The sequence below is a fragment of the Bufo bufo genome, chromosome 4 (genome assembly GCF_905171765.1).
Source record: "Bufo bufo chromosome 4, aBufBuf1.1, whole genome shotgun sequence".
Classification (NCBI taxonomy): domain Eukaryota; kingdom Metazoa; phylum Chordata; class Amphibia; order Anura; family Bufonidae; genus Bufo; species Bufo bufo.
The window spans coordinates 219,545,332-219,566,089 of NC_053392.1; the positions used below are offsets into that span (position 1 = coordinate 219,545,332).

The 20,758-nt window shown below is 47.6% G+C and overlaps 1 protein-coding gene across 1 annotated transcript in view; it reads left to right on the plus strand.

The window, feature by feature from the left end:
- The first annotated feature begins 6,330 nt into the window (after positions 1–6,330).
- LOC120997926 (histidine-rich glycoprotein-like) overlaps positions 6,331–20,758 on the plus strand; it is a 57,770-nt gene continuing 43,342 nt past the window's right edge. Inside the window, exon 1 of the mRNA XM_040428295.1 lies at positions 6,331–6,537. Coding sequence (XP_040284229.1) covers positions 6,346–6,537 — 192 coding nt within the window. The 5' untranslated portion in view covers positions 6,331–6,345. The remainder of the gene's footprint in view (positions 6,538–20,758) is intronic.

Below are 20,758 nucleotides of genomic sequence, written 5' to 3' on the forward strand. Positions count from 1 at the left end.
GGATGTGACCGTACACTTACCACCCGGTCAACATCTCACACAGACAGATAATCTTAATACTTCTAAAATACTTATACTATATATACATAAGAGTTAATTCAAGCTTGTATCCTTCTGTTCCCGGAACAGATTTCTTTAGTGCACTTTTATATCTAACGATATGGACTCCCTGAGCCGCTTACAAGCAACATTTGCGTGTCCCAGACATCGCAATCCACCGAAATCATAAATAGATGGTTCGACTTACTTGAATGAGATTTTGGTCATTGCTCCCAGGTCCAAGGAGGACAAGAATTGATGCCTTTCACTATAGACCTGAAGAGATGACCCTCCCAATCTCGGACCGGTCCCCCAAGCTGTTGGGCAATAAACTCTCTTGCCTAACGGTGTCCCTGACACATGATTTCGGTGATCAGCTTGAATTAAGTCTTATCCGGTACCGGGAGAATAAATTAGATTGACCACATGAACACATGTCTATTTCCAATCCATTCTGGTTTATTCCACAGTTGTCAAACAGTTATAATAAAGGGGGTTGAGCTTCCTTGACATCCAATCATATGTTAGCATTAGTATTCGACCTATGGTATCGATCACACATGAGCTCTGCATTAACATAATAGATGACTCATAGTAACAGCATTTGACCAATCAGGTATATACACATAGGCCAGCATACACTTGAGCCAGATGACCTTATATGGTTAGAAGGCTGTTCAAACTTACAGACTAAGGAATGTATGGATATCTTGAAACAGCACAGGTAGTTTCACACATTCCATAAGGGGGTGGGGGAGAGATTTTGTAAGTGCTCTGACCAAATGTAATACACATGGCTGAATAAGACAAAATGGAGTTGCTTATACCCCATCAATGCCGTCAAGTCAAAAAGTGTGCACCTGATTGTCCTATGGCCAGGAGTCAGGTGACCAGGAGTCAAAGGCGGGAGGTTCCTAGTGTCCAGGAGAAGGATGGTGACCTCGGGGGAGATGTTCCTGGAGCTCCCTCATTGTCTGGGACTGACGAACCCGTGACGTCAATGGGTAAGACTGTTCCTGTTATTGATTGTATAGCAGATAAAGTGACAGCTACCTACTGGGCCGAGAGGTGTTGAGACACCGGGACTAGAGACTGCACCGAAAATGTGCAACATTGTGGTGAATGGCAGTTAAGTCCAAGCGTTGTTGGATGCAAGATGCCAGGTGAGCCTGGTACATGCCAGCTTGGTAGCTGGGGACTATGTGCGGGACAATCATGCGGATAGTAAGGACTATCCGGTGGCTCTCACTGAGTGTGAGACTCCAGTGGGAACTGAGACTTATAACTTTGGAGTTGCAAATACGTTCAAGCAGGATGTCATTTTGGGCCGTGATTTCCCCTTGTTTTGGAAGTTGTGGGGAAAGGAAAACACTTTTGCAGTCAGTGATGAAACTCCTGCAGAACTTGTACCTTTAAGTGAAGTGACCATTAGAAACAGTGGTGCCGACAAGGTGCCAAGTGATTGTGCAGAGTTTGCAGAAATGCATAATGAAAATGTGATGTCATGTGAAATAGATGATGATAATGATGATGACATGCCTTTTCTCTTGCAGGTTGTTATCAGAGGAGAAATTCCCCCTGTAGGTAAAAATGTGTATGATGAAGAAATATTGGTTGATGTTGGGAGCACAGAGGAGAGCGAACCTACTGTGATGAACATGCAGGAAAGTGTGGCAGTGCTAGATGGTGTACCACACGTACCAGAGGTGGATAGGCAGTCTTCACGGGATTCTATGGTTGCGGGGGAGTTGTCTAATGTGGGGTTTGGCTCATCGGTGCCCCTAAAGGTCAGGATTGAAAATTACCCGAGTAGTATATATAACGTATGTGCTATGACCGATAGCAACTCAGAGAGGGAAGCTACCATGTCAAGGTCTTGCAAAATTAAGGTAGTTGCTAGTAGAGACCAGACGACAGTTATACCAGACGTGACAAGAGATAAGTGGGGAGACGTCAGCATAGGGTCTGAGGATTATACCCAGGCAGTGGAAGACTTCCTGGCAGATCTGACCAACCAAAAAGAGCATGTAGAAGAGCATGACCGACTGCTGGGAGAGACTCACTACCAGCTGGGCCTGTCAGGTCAGTATGGCTGCAAACTTGAAGATGTTTTCGCCCGCTCCACACAGTCCCTAGATATACTAGAGAAGGGGCTAGTTGTTCTCGCAGAGCAACTGGAGAAAGCTCCAGAAGAGTCAAAGGAGAATACTCTGAAAGAATTGAATGAACTAAAGGATCTGGAGTCACAAATAAAAGCGGAAATTCTCCAACTTCAAGAGGAACTTGCAGCTTCTGAGCGATCCAGACGTCATGCTGAGCAGGAAAGAGATGAGCTGGCTGATGAGGTCTTAAACAGCATCTCAGGAAAATCTGTTCTCTTGAAGGAGAAAAGACATTTAGAAGCCAGGATTGCTCAACTTGATCAAGAGTTGCATGATCGGATGGTGGACCTGGACCACCAGAGACAAAGTATGTCTAAGTTGGAGAGGAAACAGAAGAAGTTTGATCAGCTCCTGGCTGAAGAGAAAAACACCTCGGCCCGGTATGCCGAAGAATGTGACCGAGTGGAGACTGATGCTCGAGAGAAGGAGACCAAGGCCCTCTCCTTGGCTAGAGCCCTTGAAGAAGCACTTGAGGAGCGAGATGAATTTGAGAGGCTGAACAGGCAACAGAGCAGAGATAAAAGATCTCATGAGCTCAAAGGATGACGTCGGGAAGAACGTCTATGAGCTGGAGAAGTCTAAGGGCTCTTTCACACGGGCGAGATTTCCGCGCGGGTGCAATGCGGTGATGAGCATCACTTGGCGTTGCGTGAAAATCGCAGCATGCTCTATTTTGTGCGTTTTTCACGCAACGCAGGCCCCGTATAAGTGAATGGGGCTGCGTGAAAATCGCAAGCATCCGCTAGCAAGTGCGGATGCGGTGCCATTTTCACGCATGGTTGCTAGGAGACGATGATGGGGACCATGGTGATGGATCATGTGACGGACCATGTGATGAGCGCAGTGGCGTCACCACAGGTCCTTTTCCTCAAAGAAGAATAAAGAAGAGAAGCCGGGGTGCGTGAACAAGTGGATTAAGGTGAGTTAAATTCTATATATTTTTTTTAACCCCTCCATCACTATTTTACTTAGCATTCTGAATTAAGAATGCTATTATTTTCCCTTATAACCATGTTATAAGGGAAAATAATAAAATCTACACAACACCTAACCCAAACCCGAACTTCTGTGAAGAAGTCCGGGTTCGGGATTGGGTACCAAGCATGCCGATTTTTCTCACGCGCGCGCAAAACTCATTAAAATGTTTTGCACTCGCGTGGAAAAATCGCACATTTTTCCACGACGCACCCGCATCTTAACCGCCCCAAATCCGTGATGCCCGTGTGAAAGAGGCCTAAGTGTGCTCTCGAGCAGCAGGTGGAAGAAATGAGGACTAAACTTAAAAAGTTAGAGGCAAGAGCTTCTCGAGATGACAGGTTGGCTCAATCAAAGGAAAATTAGAAACCTGAAGAGGAGAGTCCTCTAAAAGATACCAAGAAGTCTAAGCCAGAGCCTGTTAAGAATGGGTCTGGAGATGGTGGCGCCGTGGTGCCGGCCGTGGCAGAGAAGATGGAAGATGGTTCTGCGGAACCAGGTAATGTGGCTGATATGTGAGATGGCTCTCCTAGAGCCTACAGGAATGGGGAACAATATACTGGGTGACCCTCTAGAGGGAATGCCAGAAGATGAAGAGTCTGATAAGGACCCCAGTATCCTCAGTGCCTCCAACCTTGATGACAAAGAAAAGGAGGAATTGGAAATGCCGGTATGTGATACCATATCTGAGAGGGGTGAGAAAATATTAAAGAGAATGGAGACTTTGACGGACTGAACCGTCACTGGGGCTCCTGGAGAGGCCCGAGGGCTAGCCTCCTTCACATGGACTATGGCCTCAGAACTATGGAGGCCTTTCCCCTCCCCCCGGCTCATTATTCTACAAAGAGAAAAATGGGTAGTTTCTGCCTGTGAGTGATTACGTTATCCCATTGTGTTGATTAATTGTATCACATGTGTGTGTTTTCTGCCTGTAACTGCATGTGATTGGTTTATGTAAAAACTGTCTCAGTCTCAGGCTGACATGTTGCCCCATTAAAGTGTCCTGTTCTACCCTTCATGAAGTCTAGGCTCATGTTTGGGGGATTGGAGAACTACACTCTGGGGATTGCGATAATCATTATACTCTCCTGCATCGCTTTATGAAGGAAGAGAGGGTCACCCACTGGAACCTGGAAACCTTGTCGTAGGTCCAGGGTGGGTAGAAGACGACGAGATCCCAACCAAACTACGGCAGTCGTGGAGTCGGCAGTGCTTACGGTGTCGAGCGAAGTGCTTGGAGCCCTTGGGAAGCACTAGGAGCATCCATCAACAGAGGTACCCAGGGGTGCCAGGAGATCCGTTACAGTGGTGGCAGCAGTGGGATGGGGTCCTAGTGCGAGGAGAAGCAGCGTGGAGACACCATTTGTGGATTTATAATTAGGGCAACGCTAGTACTCGTACAGCTCCCCTTGCGACAGCAACATGGAATCAGCTAGTTCTTGGACAGTGTTCCATGATGAAGAGGAGGATCACCCAGATTACAGGGATGCAGTCCGGAAAGGCACATGGCACGAGGCCCTGGAGGACGTGCAGCGTCGGCAGGGCGAGAGTCTCCCCAGTGAGGAGCAGAGGTTGCTGTTGAAGCTGTGAATGCCTCTACTGGGAGAGCAGCCCTGAAGGGGTGGGTGTCGGAGCGCGAGACCCTGGTGGCAGGAGACCTGGCTGGATGACGCATACCAAGCACTATGGGAGGACCCACAGTCGGCAGGTGGAGATGGGACCAAGGTTTCTCTACTGGCCCTGCAGGGATGCTGGCCCAGATCCCCAGCGGCAGTGTGTCATAAAGGGAGAAGAAACAACCGGTCTCTCTCCCCAGTGGCAGTCTGTGTCTCAGAGAGAGGAGACTGTCGGACCCTCATCTCAGCAGCAAGCATCACTGGGAGTGGAGATGGTCGCTACCCCTAATCAGCAGCGTTTCAGGGAGAGGAGACAATCGGTCGATCGCCCCAGCGGCAGAGGGCGTTCCGGAGAGAAGAAGTAGCCGACCTCTCTCCCCAGTGGCAGTGTGGTTACCCAGGAGATGGTATGGGGGGCATCCCTCTCCTGCAGCAGAGTCAAGAGGACCAGTTGGAGGAGGTTCTGGATTCATCTTGTCCGACTAACACAGGTCCAGACCAGTTGGGGGTCTGGTACCTAGTTAGTCTACTGTTGGGAGGGGAGAAATGTGACGGACTGAACCGTCACTGGGGCTGTTGGGACTATGGACCCAGAACTATGGAGATCCCCCTCCCCCAGTCTCTTGGGGTCACAAGGAACTATTAACCCTGATTTATGTGTGGAGTATTATAGGCCATGTTAGGTTTTATTAGTTCGGTAGAGGAATTTACCAACAACCCCCCCCCCCCCCCCCGACTCATTATTCTACAAAGGGACTGTAACTGCATGTGATTGATTATGTAAGAAACTGTCTCAGTCTTCCACAAGGTCCCCCATGGGAGTGTCCCTTTCTGGATGACCTGCATAAAAGGGTAACATGTTGCCCCATTAAAGTTGCCTGTTCTATGTTTGGGGGACTGGAACTACACTTTGGGAATTGCTATAATCATTATACTCTCCAGAGTATAATCCCTAGCTCTTGTAAGAGCTGTTCCTGTCCCTGCATCACTCTCTGAAGGAAGAGAGGTGTACCCACTGGAACCTGGAAGCCTTGTCGTAGGTCCAGGATGGGTAGAAGACGGTGAGATACCAACCAAGCTGCGGCGGTTCATAGGGTCGGCAGTGCTTACGGTGTCAAGTGGAGTGCTTGGAGTCCTCGGGAAGCACTAGGAGCATCCATCAACGGAGGTACCCAGTCGGGGTGCCAGGAGATCCATTACAATTTATATATGTGAAAATAACTCATTTGCACATGTAATGCAGCGGTCACATCCTTTGCCTCATTTTTTTGTTCAGCTTTCAGTTTTTTGACTTGTTGACTGGTTAGTTAAAGATACCTAGAAATCAGTTGAGCAAGTCAGTTTACCATAGATAATAAAATGGGCACCGATCCTGCATAGATAGTGGCAGTATTTCTCAAATCAAGCAGACTAATAATTTACCTTTTATTTGTAGTACCCTAACAAAAAGTTCAGGGATAAAAGCCAGTGTCCACAATTAAGGGCTATATAATACAGGGCATTGGAAGTTAAACGGTTGATCAGGCCACACAGTTTTGCAGGACTTGATCAACATGGAGCAGTTTGTAATAGCCTTATTGGTGGCATTGTGTTCTGCCACAAGCCCTCCATTTCCTAATATAATCGCTCTAGATTGCAATGAAACACTATTTGAAACAGATGTGGCAATGAACCTCATCAACGAACATCGTGATGAGGGGTTTGTGTTAAGACCAGTGCGAGTTATTTCGGTTGTCCAGCAGGAGGTAAGTGACCATCCTATAGCAATGACATGGTAAAAACAAATTGAATTGGGTTTCATTGTCACATAAACATATCAACATAAAAATACATGGCCAAAGAGGTGAGAAACCATGCCATCTTTGATAAATTTGATAAAATATAATGATTATAATATCCAGTTTATACTACAAATCAAAATTTTTAAGTAGGTTTGTATAGGTGTATAGAGATATACAGAGCTGGATTTGACTTTCTTGTTATAACTGGTTTATATAATTCAGTAAGTTTACCTGCACAGCAAATCACATTGAACTGAAGTCTGCTGTCCGTTTTATTAATATTAAATATAAGGAATAATAATATATTACCGTTTAATTACAACATAAATGGATATAATAGCAAAAACATGTAGGTTTTTTGTAGGTTTTAGTGAAAACAGAAAATTAATTACAAGTTTCTATGCTATTTTGCACTATGACTGATATAGGAGGACATTTCATGCACACGACCGTTGTGTGCATCCGTGTCTGTTGTTCCGTTTTCCGTGATTTTCTGCGGACCCATTGACTTTCAATGGGTCCGTTGAAAACTCGGAAAATGCACCGTTGTTCATCTGCGTTTGTGATCCGTGTTTCCTGTCCGTCAAAAAAATATGACCTGTCCTATTTTTTTCACGGACAACGGTTCGCGGACCCATTCAAGTCAATGGGTCCATGAAAAAACACGGAGGCACACAAGATTGTCATCCGTGTCCGTGATCCGTGTCCGTTTTTTTCCTATCATTTTCAAGGCAAACTTGACTTAGATTTTTTTTTCACTTTTCTTGTCTGGTGATCCTCCAAAAATCAAGGAAGACACACGGGAAAAAAAACGGAAACGAATCACGGAACAACGTAACCCCGTTTTGCGGACCGTGAAAAAATACTGTCGTGTGCGTGAGGCCTAAGGAGGAGATTTATCAAGATCAACACTTTCAGTGCTGGTTTTGATATCTCCTGTGCCGTCGGAGGATGCGCCTAACTTACGACGAGGCGCATACCTTGTCATATATAAAATGCATCCTCTGGCAGTCCATATGACTAAACAGAAATCTACGACAGTTCAGAGCTTCCGTAGATTTCTCTAATCATTTGTGCCAGAAAACTGGTGTAAATTAAGTTAAATTTGTCGCTGCTGCTGGTCACACACCCTTCCTGCCCTTGCCACACACCATTTCTGAAAAGTGGAGGAAATGGGAAATGCAGCAATTTTGGAAAAAAGTCACAAACACATAGGGCCAGATTTATCATTAGCTCAGGTCAGAATAATGGAGTGAAAAAGTCCCCAAAAAAGTCCCAAACGCTAAAACTGCGCACAAATTTGCGACTTTTTTCTGCTCTGCACTATGCTCGCCAGTTTTCTGAAAGTGGGCGTGTTTTCTTATGTAAATTAATCTCTAGACAGATTTACTATTGGGACTATTTAAAAAGTCGCAAAAAAGTCGCAAAAAAGTCACAATTTCACTCCAGTGAGGACCATGCTTATCTTATGAGACTTTTTAATAGAACATGCGACTTTTTCATAAAAACGTGCGACTTTTTCATAAAAAAGGGGGGACTTTTGTAAAGCTGCTTACTGACGGATAAACTGTTACCATCAAACCACATTTATTACAGTCTTAAAGGGCCGATCATAAATCTGACTTGGCTAAAACTGACTTTAGCCATATGTTAAAGTGGAGTGAGCCGTCAGAGTCATGATAAATCTGGCCCATAGTTTGCAACTTTTTAACGCCACTTTTCAGGTGGAGAGATGATAAATTTCCCCCTAAGGGCTTGCGGAAATGCAACAGATTGTAGAAATATCTGCAACTGAAAATCTGTCCAATACATCTGAATGGGTCTTGTAATCACATGCTGCAGACCCCATCCAAACGTATGTATTTCCAGTCACAGAATATGCTGCAACAAATCTGTCATGTGTGAAAAAAACTTTGCTGGTAAGAAAATATTTATGACTTAGGCCTCATGCACACGACCGTATTTTTTCACGGGGTTCCGTTGGTCCGTGACCGTTTTTTCGTCCGTGGGTCTTCCTTGATTTTTGGAGGATCCACGGACATGAAAAAAATGTCGTTTTGGTGTCCGCCTGGCCGTGCGGAGCCAAACGGATCCGTCCTGAATTACAATGCAAGTCAATGGGGACGGATCCGTTTGACGTTGACACAATATGGTGCAATTTCAAACGGATCCGTCCCTCATTGACTTTCAATGTAATGTCAGGAGTCCCTATTATACCATCGGATCAGAGTTTTCTCCAATCCGATGGTATATTTTAACTTGAAGCGTCCCCATCACCATGGGAATGCCTCTATGTTAGAATATACTGTTGGATATGAGTTAGATCGTGAAACTCATATCCGACAGTATATTCTAACACAGAGGCGTTCCCATAGTGATGGGGACGCTTCTAGTTAGAATATACAACGAACTGTGTGCATGACTGCCCCCTGCTGCCTGGCAGCACCCGATCTCTTACAGGGGGCTGTGATCCGCACAATTAACCCCTCAGGTGCTGCACCTGAGGGGTTAATTGTGCATATCATAGCCCCCTGTAAGAGATCAGGGGTTGCCAGGCAGCAGGGGGCAGACCCCCCTTCCTCCCCAGTTTGAATATCATTGCTGGCCACCAATGATGTGCGGCCCGCACCCCCGGCCCCCCTCCCTCCCTCTATTGTAATATCATTGGTGGCCAGTGTGCGGCCTCCCCCGGCCCCCCCTCCCTCCCTCTATTGTAATATCATTGGTGGCCAGTGTGAGGCCTCCCCCGGCCCCCCCTCCCTCCCTTTATTGTATTATCATTGGTGGCCAGTGTGCGGCCCCCCCGGCCCCCCCCCTCCCTCTATTGTAATATCATTGGTGGCCAGTGTGCGGCCTCCCCCGGCCCCCCCCCTCCCTCCCTTTATTGTATTATCATTGGTGGCCAGTGTGCGGCCCACCCGGCTCCCCTCCCTCTATTGTAATATCATTGGTGGCCAGTTGCGGCCTCCCCTCTCCCCCCCTCCCCGATCATTGGTGGCAGCGGAGAGTTCTGATCGGAGTCCCAGTTTAATCGCTCTGGGGCTCCGATCGGTAACCATGGCAACCAGGACGCTACTGCAGGCCTGGTTGGCATGGTTAATTAGCAATATTACAATATTAGAAGCATCATACTTACCTGCTGCGCTGTCTGTGACCGGCCGGGAGCTCCTCCTACTGGTAAGTGACAGGTCTGTGTGGCGCATTGCTTAATGATCTGTCACTTACCAGTAGGAGGAGCTCCCGGCCGGTCACAGACAGCGCACCAGGTAAGTATGATGCTTCTAATATTGTAATATTGCTAAGTAACCATGGCAACCAGGCCTGCAGTAGCGTCCTGGTTGCCATGGTTACCGATCGGAGCCCCAGAGCGATTAAACTGGGACTCCGATCGGAACTCTCCGCTGCCACCAATGATCGGGGGCAGAGGGGAGGCCGCACACTGGCCACCAATGATACTAATACAATAGAGGGGGGGCCGGGGGGGCCGCACACTGGCCACCAATGATAATACAATAGAGGGAGGGAGGGGGGCCGAGGGAGGCCGCACACTGGCCACCAATGATATTACAATAGAGGGAGAGGGGGCCAGGGGGGGCTGCACTGGCCACCAATGAAATTAAAACTGGGGAGGGGGGGTCTGCCCCCTGCTGCCTGGCAGCCCCTGATCTCTTATAGCGGGCTATGATATGCACAATTAACCCCTTAGGTGCAGCACCTGAGGGGTTAATTGTGCGGATCACAGCCCCCTGTAAGAGATCAGGTGCTACCAGGCAGCAGGGGGCAGTCATGTACACAGTTCGTAGTATATTCTAACTAGAAGCGTCCCCATCACTATGGGAACGCCTCTGTGTTAGAATCTAATGTCGGATATGAGTTTTCACAAAGTGAAAACTCATCTCTGAAAAAGCTTTTATGCTGACGGATCTTCGGATCCGTCTGTATGAAAGTAACCTACGGCCACGTATCACGGACGCGGATGCCAATCTTGTGTGCATCCGTGTTCTTTCACGGACCCATTGACTTGAATGGGTCCGTGAACCGTTGTCCGTTAAAAAAATAGGACAGGTCCTATTTTTTTGACAGACAGGAAACACGGATCACGGATGCGGCTGCAAAACGGTGCATTTTCCGATTTTTCCACTGACCCATGGGTCTGCGAAAAAAAAATGGAAAACGGCACAACGACCACGGATGCACACAACGGTCGTGTGCATGAGGCCTTATGCTCAGGATAGATCATCAGATCTGCAGTGGTGCAACACCCAGGACCCCCACGATCAGCTGTTAGAGGAAGTCCTGAGCGCTGCAGCCTCTTCCTAGGCTAGTGACATCACTGTACATCGGTCACATGGCCTATTTGCAGCTCAGCCACATTCCCCAATGAGGCTGAGCTGCAATACCAAGCACTGCCACTATACGATGTATGGTGCTGTCCTTCGAACGCTGCTGGGAGCCTGCATCGCTCACCAGAACTTGGGTAAGCACAGCAGCTACCTATATCAGCTTATAAGAGGAGATGCCAGGACTTGGACCCCCACTGATGTAATAATGATGACCCATCCTGAGGATGTCATCATTATCTTTTCTAGGATAACCCCTTAAAGCCTCATTCACATTGCATTTTTCTATATACTTCAGGGAAAGTATTTTTTTTTTTTAAACTATAAAAAAGCTCACAAAATTCCATGGGCTAAATATAGGTCTAAAGTGTCTCCTTGTAGCAGGTGTCGACCTGTGCAAACAGTGCAGACCTTTCCCTTATTGGTTATCAAAAAAAGTATGTCACAAAGATTTTCTGTCACCATGAAAGTTAATAAGTTGACTATGGAAATTTATGGCATATATTTGTATACATTTGTATCCTTTTTTTCTCCCTTTTTTTAATTTGTAAATGTACACACAGAAAGAAGGAACACAAAATATATCTATATATACAAAGAAGGACGTATGTATGTATGTTCCGCGATCACTCAAAAACGCAACCATCGATTTCAACGAAACTTGGTATACACGTCCCTTGCTACCTGGAAAGAAATCTTGTGGGGGTCACAGCTCTCTACGACGTACTGTTCCTGAGATATTCCCAAAAAATGCAAATATGGCACATCATATGACCTACATTAGCCAATAGAAGCCTGCAGGTCTTTGTCTTCATACCCCAACTGCCATACACACGGTCACATGTCCCTTATCAACCAATAGAAGCTTGCAGGTCCTTAGTCTCCACATACACACAGTTTTACACCAGGTTTCCATAACAACCCAGCCATTTTTCTTCACTGCTGCAGGTCAGCTTTAAAAGGGCAGGGAGCTGTGGATGACACTGTTAAGGGGGCAGGGTGCTGTGGAATGAACAATTCAGGGGGCAGGTAGGGTGACCATTCAGGCCACCCTCAAAAGACGGACTTAAAAACCCGCCCCCATGTCATGCTAAGCCACGCCCCAATCCAGTTAGGCCACGCCCCCACTCCGCAGCCGACAGGGATTGAAAAAATTAAGGTAAAAATTAACTTCTGTCAGCTGCAGGGGTGGGAGGGACGGTGACTTTCTCCCTGCAGCTCATGCTCAGACAGCACTGTGCTGTTGTCTGAGAGTGAGCTGTTCAAAAGGACATCCCTGCATGAGATATTCCCAAAAATGCATTAGCCAATAGAAGCCTTGTCACATGACCGATATTACCCAATAGAAGCTCACAGGCCCTTAGTCTCCACATACACACAGTCGGGAGGGCTGGCAGCCTTAGTCCTGGGGGCAAATCCAGTCAAGTGGCCAATTTTAGCCCCGCCCATTATTAAAAGCCCCTCCTACATATAATAGGCCACTCCCAACAAACTCTGTACAGCTGAAATTCTATTGTTGAGGCCTGTGTCTGAACATCATACGGAGAGGGTAGGGCCTGTCCTGGCTGCACTGCCTGCTTCACATTATACAATAAACAACAGCAGGCTACAGCCAGGAAGCTCCTCCGCTCTCCTCCCTCCCCAGATCCTGCTCAAGACTTGTGGTTCCCCCCACCATCTGCCACCCGCCCGTGGCCTGCTGCCCACCTTGGCCGTCCTCACCCAGTTCTGAATCCTCCTTCTGCAAATGGCAGGGGGAGGAGCCGGAGCATCTCTTCTCCTACATAGCGCCCCATACCTCTTACATCCAGTGATGTCACCTTTGTTGTAGACATTCTTGTCACCTTTGTTGTAGACGTTCTCTTTCCTCATCTTCTCCATTCAGACCAGACCGCCATGATGATTTTTCAGCCATCTCCCGTCTCTGCAGAGATTCACAAACTGTCACGGATGGTGTTGCAGAAAACAAGAAGTAACAAATAAAGATCCGACTGACTTGATCCCAAACTAAGGAACAAAAGGGTGAGCCCTATTAAAGCCCTAGAGCTCTCCCTGGCTGCTCAGCCCATGCAAAGATCTCAATGATAGAAAGTTGCATGTCCACGTACCTCGACTGAATGACACCTGAAAACCCTATAATAGTGAGGGGACACGACCACCGGCTCCCTGCACTTAATACGGAGGGAGTCAGGGTCGCCTAGAATCAAGGCAACAGGAAAACACAAATATAGAAATAGACTTATCTTGAGGAACCAGCAGTAGCAACTTCAAGCAGTGAACAGAATCCAGGAAGTAGTATAAACCGCAAAGTGAGGCAGTATGGGAGGAGATATATAGGGAGGCAATCACTGCTAATAGATGACAGCTGGGAGAGGGAGAAGAGATGTCAAAGCGAAAGCAAAACAAAAGAACATCATGCAGAAGGTATTGAAGAACGTCTGTCAGAACTTCTCAAAGATCTGGCGGAGACAGTACTCCTTACTCTACGAGTGGACTCCGGACACTCAGAGCCCACCTTCTGAGGATGGGACCTATGGAATGCCCTGAGAAGACAAGTGGCCTTAATGTCCGCCACTGGAACCCACATCCTCTCCTCAGGACCATAACCCTCCCAATGAACGAGGTACTGAAGAGAACCGCGGACAATACGAGAGTCCACAATCCTAGAGACCTGAAATTCGAGATTACCATCAACCACAATCGGAGGAGGAGGCAAAGAGGAGGGTACAGTGGGTTGGACATAAGGTTTTAATAGGGACTTGTGAAAAACATTATGGATCTTCCAAGTCTGAGGAAGATCAAGACCGTAGGCAACGGGATTGATGATGGACAAGATTTTGTAAAGCCCGATAAACTTAGGACCCAACTTCCAGGAGGGAACCTTCAATTTGATATTCTTAGTAGACAACTACACCAAATCAACAACATTCAGGTCCGGACCAGGCACACGTCTCTTATCCGCCACACGCTTATATCTCTCACTCATGCTCTTTAGATTATCCTGAATCTTTTGCCAAATAGATGACAAAGACGAGGAGAATCTCTCCTCATCGGGTAAACCAGAAGCCCCCTCTCCAGAGAATGTCCCAAACTGCGGATGAAACCCATATGCACCAAAAAATGGTGACTTATCAGAGGACTCCTGACGACGGTTATTTAAAGCAAACTCTGCAAGGGAGAGAAAAGAACACCAATACTCCTGATTCTTCGCCACAAAACAGCGCAGATATGTCTCCAGATTCTGATTGACGCGCTCTGTCTGGCCATTCGACTGTGGGTGGAAAGCAGAAGAGAATGACAACGGAACCCCCAAGCGAGAACAGAAAGCCTTCCAGAATCTGAAAACAAACTGCGTGCCCCTATCAGAGACTATGTCTGAAGGAATACCATGCAATTTGACAATGTGATCAATAAATGCCTGCGCCAGCGTTTTAGCATTGGGCAACCCAGGAAAAGCAATAAAATGCGCCATTTTGCTAAAACGGTCCACCACCACCAGAATCACAGTCTTCCCTGAGGAACGAGGCAGGTCCGTAATGAAATCCATGGACAGATGTGTCCAAGGACGGGAAGGAATGGGTAACGGAAGGAGAGGACCTGATGGCCGTGAATGAGGGACTTTGGCACGAGCGCAGGTCTCGCAGCCTGCCACAAAACCCTCAACGGACTTACGAAGAGCCGGCCACCAGAATCTCCGAGCAATGAGATCCACTGTGACTCTACCACCCGGGTGCCCAGCAAGGACAGTATCGTGGTGCTCCTTAAAAACCTTGTGTCTTAAAGCGAGAGGCACAAACAACCTTCCAGGAGGACAAAGATCAGGAGCCTCTGCCTGGGCTGCCTGAACCTCTGCCTCCAATTCAGGATAAAGAGCAGAGACCACCACCCCTTCAGCCAAAATGGGACCCGGGTCTTCAAAGTTCCCCCCTCCCGGAAAACAACGTGACAGGGCATCCGCCTTCATATTCTTAACCCCAGGGCGGAACGTGACAACAAAATTAAACTTTGAAAAGAACAAAGACCATCTGGCCTGTCTCGGGTTCAGACGCTTGGCTGACTCCAAGTAGGCCAGATTCTTATGGTCGGTAAACACGGTAATAGGGTGTCTGGCTCCCTCTAGCCAATGGCGCTAACTTGATGGCCAACAACTCCCTATCTCCCACATCGTAATTTCTCTCTGCGGAGGAGAGTTTCTTCGAGAAAAAGGCACACGGTCGCCATTTGGCAGGAGAGGGACCCTGAGACAAGACCACACCCACCTCAGAAGCGTCCACCTCAACAATGAAGGGCAGAGAGACAACAGGTTGTACCAAGATGGGAGCGGAAGCAAAACTCTCTTTGATACTAGAAAAGGCCTTACGCGCCTCTACCGACCAGGAGGAAAAATCTACCCCCTTTCTAGTCATATCAGTCAGTGGCTTAACAACAGAGGAATAATTCAAAATGAACTTCCTGTAATAATTGGCAAAACCCAAAAAACGCATCAGTGCCTTCTGATTCTCAGGAAGCTCCATATCAAGCACAGCGCGGACCTTCTCAGGGTCCATGCGAAAACCAGAAGCTATCACGGTCGGCGTGGCGATCACATACGTGACACAGAGGGAGGGAACGAGGAAGGCCCTGCCCAAGTGAGAGGGAAGATGGTGACCCCTGACTCACCTGGCGGCTGGCACCTGGCTGCCCTGACGTCCCTAGACGGGTTCCTCACCCGTACGCCGATCACGTGCCTAAAGCCCTGGCTTTCCCTGAGCTGAGCCCTAGGTAGTGAACAGGGCGATGGGAACACTAGTCCGCACCACTAACTCTAAGGGAAAACACCAAGGGGAGGACAGACAACACAGATTCAACATATATTCCCAGGTGGGCGACAACAGGAGACAACAATAAGCCAAACAGGGATCCGGAGGGTAGCACACAGGAACAACAACCAAGATTAACCACTCCAGTGGGTCAGTATAGATGTCCAGGCAGGAAGCTCTATAACTGGCAACTAGAGAAGTGTGAGGGGAGAATATAAGGAGGTAGGGAGTGGCAGACAAGAAACAGCTGAGGAGGAGAAGCTACGGATCCCTGAGAGAGACAAAAAGGATAGCAAGGCAAACACAGAAAACAATAACTAAGAAACACCATGATCTTTAGATATAGAGCGCGCAGCCACCCGCTGCGACTTCCTGACCCCGGGTATAACGGAGTCAGACGTGGCTCTTGATACCCTCGTGACAGTACCCCCCCTTTCACGAGGGGCCTCCGGACACTCAGGACTAGGTCTCTCCGGATGAGAGGCATGGAAAGTCTGAATTAACCTGTTGGCGTTTACCTCTGACGCTGGAACCCACATTCTTTCCTCGGGACCGTAACCCCTCCAATGCACAAGATACTGAAGAGAGCGGCGGACCCGACGAGAATCAACAATTCTGGCTATTTGAAACTCCAGATTACCATCCACAATAACAGGAGGAGGTGGCAGCGGCGATGGTTCTAGAGGTGGAACATACTTCTTGAGTAACGATTTATGGAAGATGTTATGGATCTTAAAAGTCTGAGGTAGCTCCAGGCGAAAAGCCACAGGGTTAATGACGGCTACTATTTTATAGGGACCAATGAACCTAGGACCCAGTTTCCAAGAAGGAACCTGCAACTTAATATTCCTAGTAGACAACCACACATAGTCATTCACTCCTAGGTCCGGACCTGGCGACCGTTTCTTATCGGCCATGCATTTATATTTACCACTCATCTTTTTCAAGTTAACTTGCACCTTCTGCCATACCGATGAAAGAGATGAAGAAAACCTTTCCTCTTCGGGAACCCCAGAAGACCCCCCCTCTTTGAAAGTACAAAATTGGGGATGAAAACCGTATGCACCAAGGAATGGTGACTTGCCAGTGCACTCCTGATAATGATTATTTATGGCAAACTCAGCTAACAGTAAATATGATGACCACAACTCTTGGTTTTCAGACACAAAACACCTTAAATATGTTTCTAGGTTTTGGTTGGTACGCTCAGTCTGTCCATTCGACTGAGGATGGAAAGCTGAGGAAAAGGACAAGTGAACCCCCAAACGGGAACAAAAAGCTTTCCAAAACTTAGAAATAAACTGGGTTCCCCGATCCGAAACCACATCGGAAGGGACCCCGTGAAGCTTCACGATTTCACTGATAAACACCTGAGCGAGAGTTTTAGCATTAGGAAGTGCGGGTAGCGCAATAAAGTGTACCATTTTGCTAAACCTGTCTACTACTACCAAGATAACTGTTTTACCCGCCGACAACGGTAAGTCAGTGATGAAATCCATTGACAGATGTGTCCATGGCCTATTGGGGATGAAAAGTGGCAATAAAGACCCTGCTGGACGTGTATGAGAGACTTTCGCGCGTGCACAAGTAGAACAAGTAGACACGAAATCCATTACATCCTGACGCAACCTTGGCCACCAAAAACGACGAGATAAAAGCTCCAAGGTTGCTTTACTACCCGGGTGTCCAGCAAGTGCCGAATTATGATGTTCTTTTAATAATTCAAGACGCAGGTTTAACGGTACAAACAATTTCTCTGAGGGGCAAGAGGCCGGGGCGTCCCCCTGAGCCTCTAACACCTTTCCCTCTAGAACAGAGTGTACCGCAGAGACAACCACTCCTCTTTGTAAAATAGGTACCGGATCACAAACATTACCCCCTCCAGGGAAACTACGAGATAATGCGTCTGCCTTGGTATTTTTTGCCCCAGGACGATAGGTGATTACAAAGTTAAATCTGGTAAAGAATAGCGACCACCTAGCTTGTCTAGGGGTGAGACGTTTAGCCGATTCTAGGTACAGAAGGTTCTTGTGATCCGTAATCACCGTGACGGGGTGGATTGCTCCCTCTAAGAAGTGACGCCACTCTTCAAGCGCCAGTTTAATCGCCAACAGTTCCCTATTTCCAATATCATAATTCTTCTCCGCAGAAGATAATTTTTTGGAAAAGAAAGCGCAAGGACGCCATTTGCCAGGAGACGGACCCTGAGACAATACAGCTCCCACTCCCACCTCTGACGCATCTACCTCGACAATAAAAGGCTGGGAGACATCAGGTTGAATTAGAACAGGTGCCGAGGTAAACCTCTCCTTTAGAGAGGAAAATGCATCTTTAGCGGCGTCAGACCATTTGGAAAAATCCGTCCCCTTCCTAGTCATGTCGGTAAGGGGTTTAACGATCACTGAATAATTTTTAATGAACTTTCTATAGAAATTAGCGAAACCCAAAAACCGTTGTAGGGCTTTAAGGTTCTCAGGAAGATCCCAATCTAAAATTGCCTGGACCTTCCCAGGATCCATGCGGAAACCTGAAGCAGATAATAGATATCCCAGGAACTGTAATTCCTGAACAGCGAAGACACATTTTTCTATTTTCGCATATAATTTATTCGTCCGTAGGACCTGCAGTACTTGCCTGACATGCACCTCATGAGTTTTCAGATCAGCCGAATAAATTAAGATATCATCTAGGTATATGACTACAAACCTGCCGATGAGATGACTAAAAATATCATTAACGAAATGTTGGAAGACAGCAGGGGCATTGGTCAGACCGAAAGGCATAACAAGATTTTCATAATGCCCCTCAGGGGTGTTAAAAGCTGTCTTCCACTCATCCCCTTCCCTGATACGAATCAGATTGTAGGCCCCCCTAAGATCAAGTTTGGAGAACCACTTAGCACCCGCAATCTGATTAAAAAGGTCAGGAATGAGATGAAGAGGGTATGGGTCACGGATGGTTATCTGGTTTAACTCACGGAAATCTAAGCAAGGACGCAGGCCCCCATCTTTCTTTTTAACAAAGAAAAACCCTGCAGCCACGGGTGAAGAAGAGGGTCTGATGTGTCCCTTAGCCAGACTCTCGGAGATATAATCTTTCATGGCTTGTCTCTCGGGACCCGAAAGATTATACAACCTGGACTTGGGTAATTTTGCCTCGGGAATCAGGTTAACCGGGCAATCATAAGGACGATGAGGTGGTAGTTTCTGACAACCCTTTTCAGAAAAAACGTCCTCAAAGTCCGAAATAAATGTAGGTAGGGAAGCTATGGAGGCGATTAAGCAATTGTTATTTAAGCAATTCTCTCTGCAATGCTCACTCCACTCCAATATCTCCCTGGCCTGCCAATCCACCACTGGATTGTGCGCTACCAACCAGGGAAGACCCAATACCACCGGAGAGGGAAGGCCCTCCAGAACGTAACATGAAAGACACTCATTATGGTGGTCCCCTACCGAAGGTGTAAATTACGAACAATGTGGGTGAGGTTTCTCTGAGACAGAGGAGCAGAATCTATAGCGAATACGGGAATAGGTCTCTGTAGCGTACAGAGAGACAAACCCATAGTGCGGGCAAAATGGGCATCAATCAAGTTTACCCCTGCTCCACTGTCTAGAAAAACAGAAATAGACTCCGTCTTAACACCAAAAACAATGACCGCTGGTAACACAAATTGAGATGTTCGTATGGAGGAAACGTATACCCCCCGGCTGACATCCTCCGCACAGCCCGGGGTTAGTAGTTTTCCGACGGTCTTTTGTTTTTGAGAAAGGAGGGACAGACATTAATGAAATGACCCCTCCCCCCACAGAAAAAACAAGCCCCCCCCCCCTACGGCGAATCTCGGGAGGACGGACCTGACGAGAAGTTCCGCCTAGCTGCATAGGCTCATCTAAGTCAGTACAGGCTGACTGTTGCTTGGGAGAGGTAACCAATTGCTCTGGAATTTTCGATCTCTCCCTAAGACGTCTATCAATTCTGATAGAGAGGGACATAACAGCATCAAGGGAAAGGGGGGTCTCATACAGCGCCAGTGCATCCTTAACCCTTTCAGATAACCCAGAGCAGAACTGACTCCTGAGAGCCGGGTCGTTCCACTGAGTATCCGTAGCCCACCTACGGAACTCTGAGCAATATTCCTCTGCTGACCGATCTCCCTGTAGGAGTCTCCGTAACTTCGACTCAGCCAGGGCAACTCGGTCAGGGTCATCATATATGAGACCCAAAGCCTCAAAAAATCCCTCCACTGACCGAAGAGCCTGAGAACCAGGGGGTAACGAGAACGCCCAGGATTGCGGATCCCCCTGAAGCAGGGAAATGACAATCCCTACCCGCTGTTCTTCATGACCTGAGGAGTAAGGGCGCAACTTAAAATACAATTTGCAGGCCTCACGGAACGTTGCAAATTTGTCCCTTCCCCCAGAAAATCTGTCGGGAAGAGCAACCTTGGGTTCAGTGACAACCTGGTTACCCATAGCAACCGCTGGGGGTGCGGTCTGCTGCCTTTGCTGCTGTTGTTGGAGAACAGACGCCTTCAATCCTGCCACCTCCAAAGACAGGCTTTGAAGCTGTTCTGCCAAGGCATCAATAGGATCCATATTGGATTCTAAGTAGAGAGAGAAAAAAAAACAACAAACAAAAAAAATTTTAAAAAATTTTTTTTATTTTTTATTTTTCTCAAAAAGTAAGGGCCAGTTATAATATCACGGTCGGCGTGGCGATCACATACGCGACACAGAGGGAGGGAACGAGGAAGGCCCTGCCCAAGTGAGAGGGAAGATGGTGACCCCTGACTCACCTGGCGGCTGGCACCTGGCTGCCCTGACGTCCCTAGACGGGTTCCTCACCCGTACGCCGATCACGTGCCTAAAGCCCTGGCTTTCCCTGAGCTGAGCCCTAGGTAGTGAACAGGGCGATGGGAACACTAGTCCGCACCACTAACTCTAAGGGAAAACACCAAGGGGAGGACAGACAACACAGATTCAACATATATTCCCAGGTGGGCGACAACAGGAGACAACAATAAGCCAAACAGGGATCCGGAGG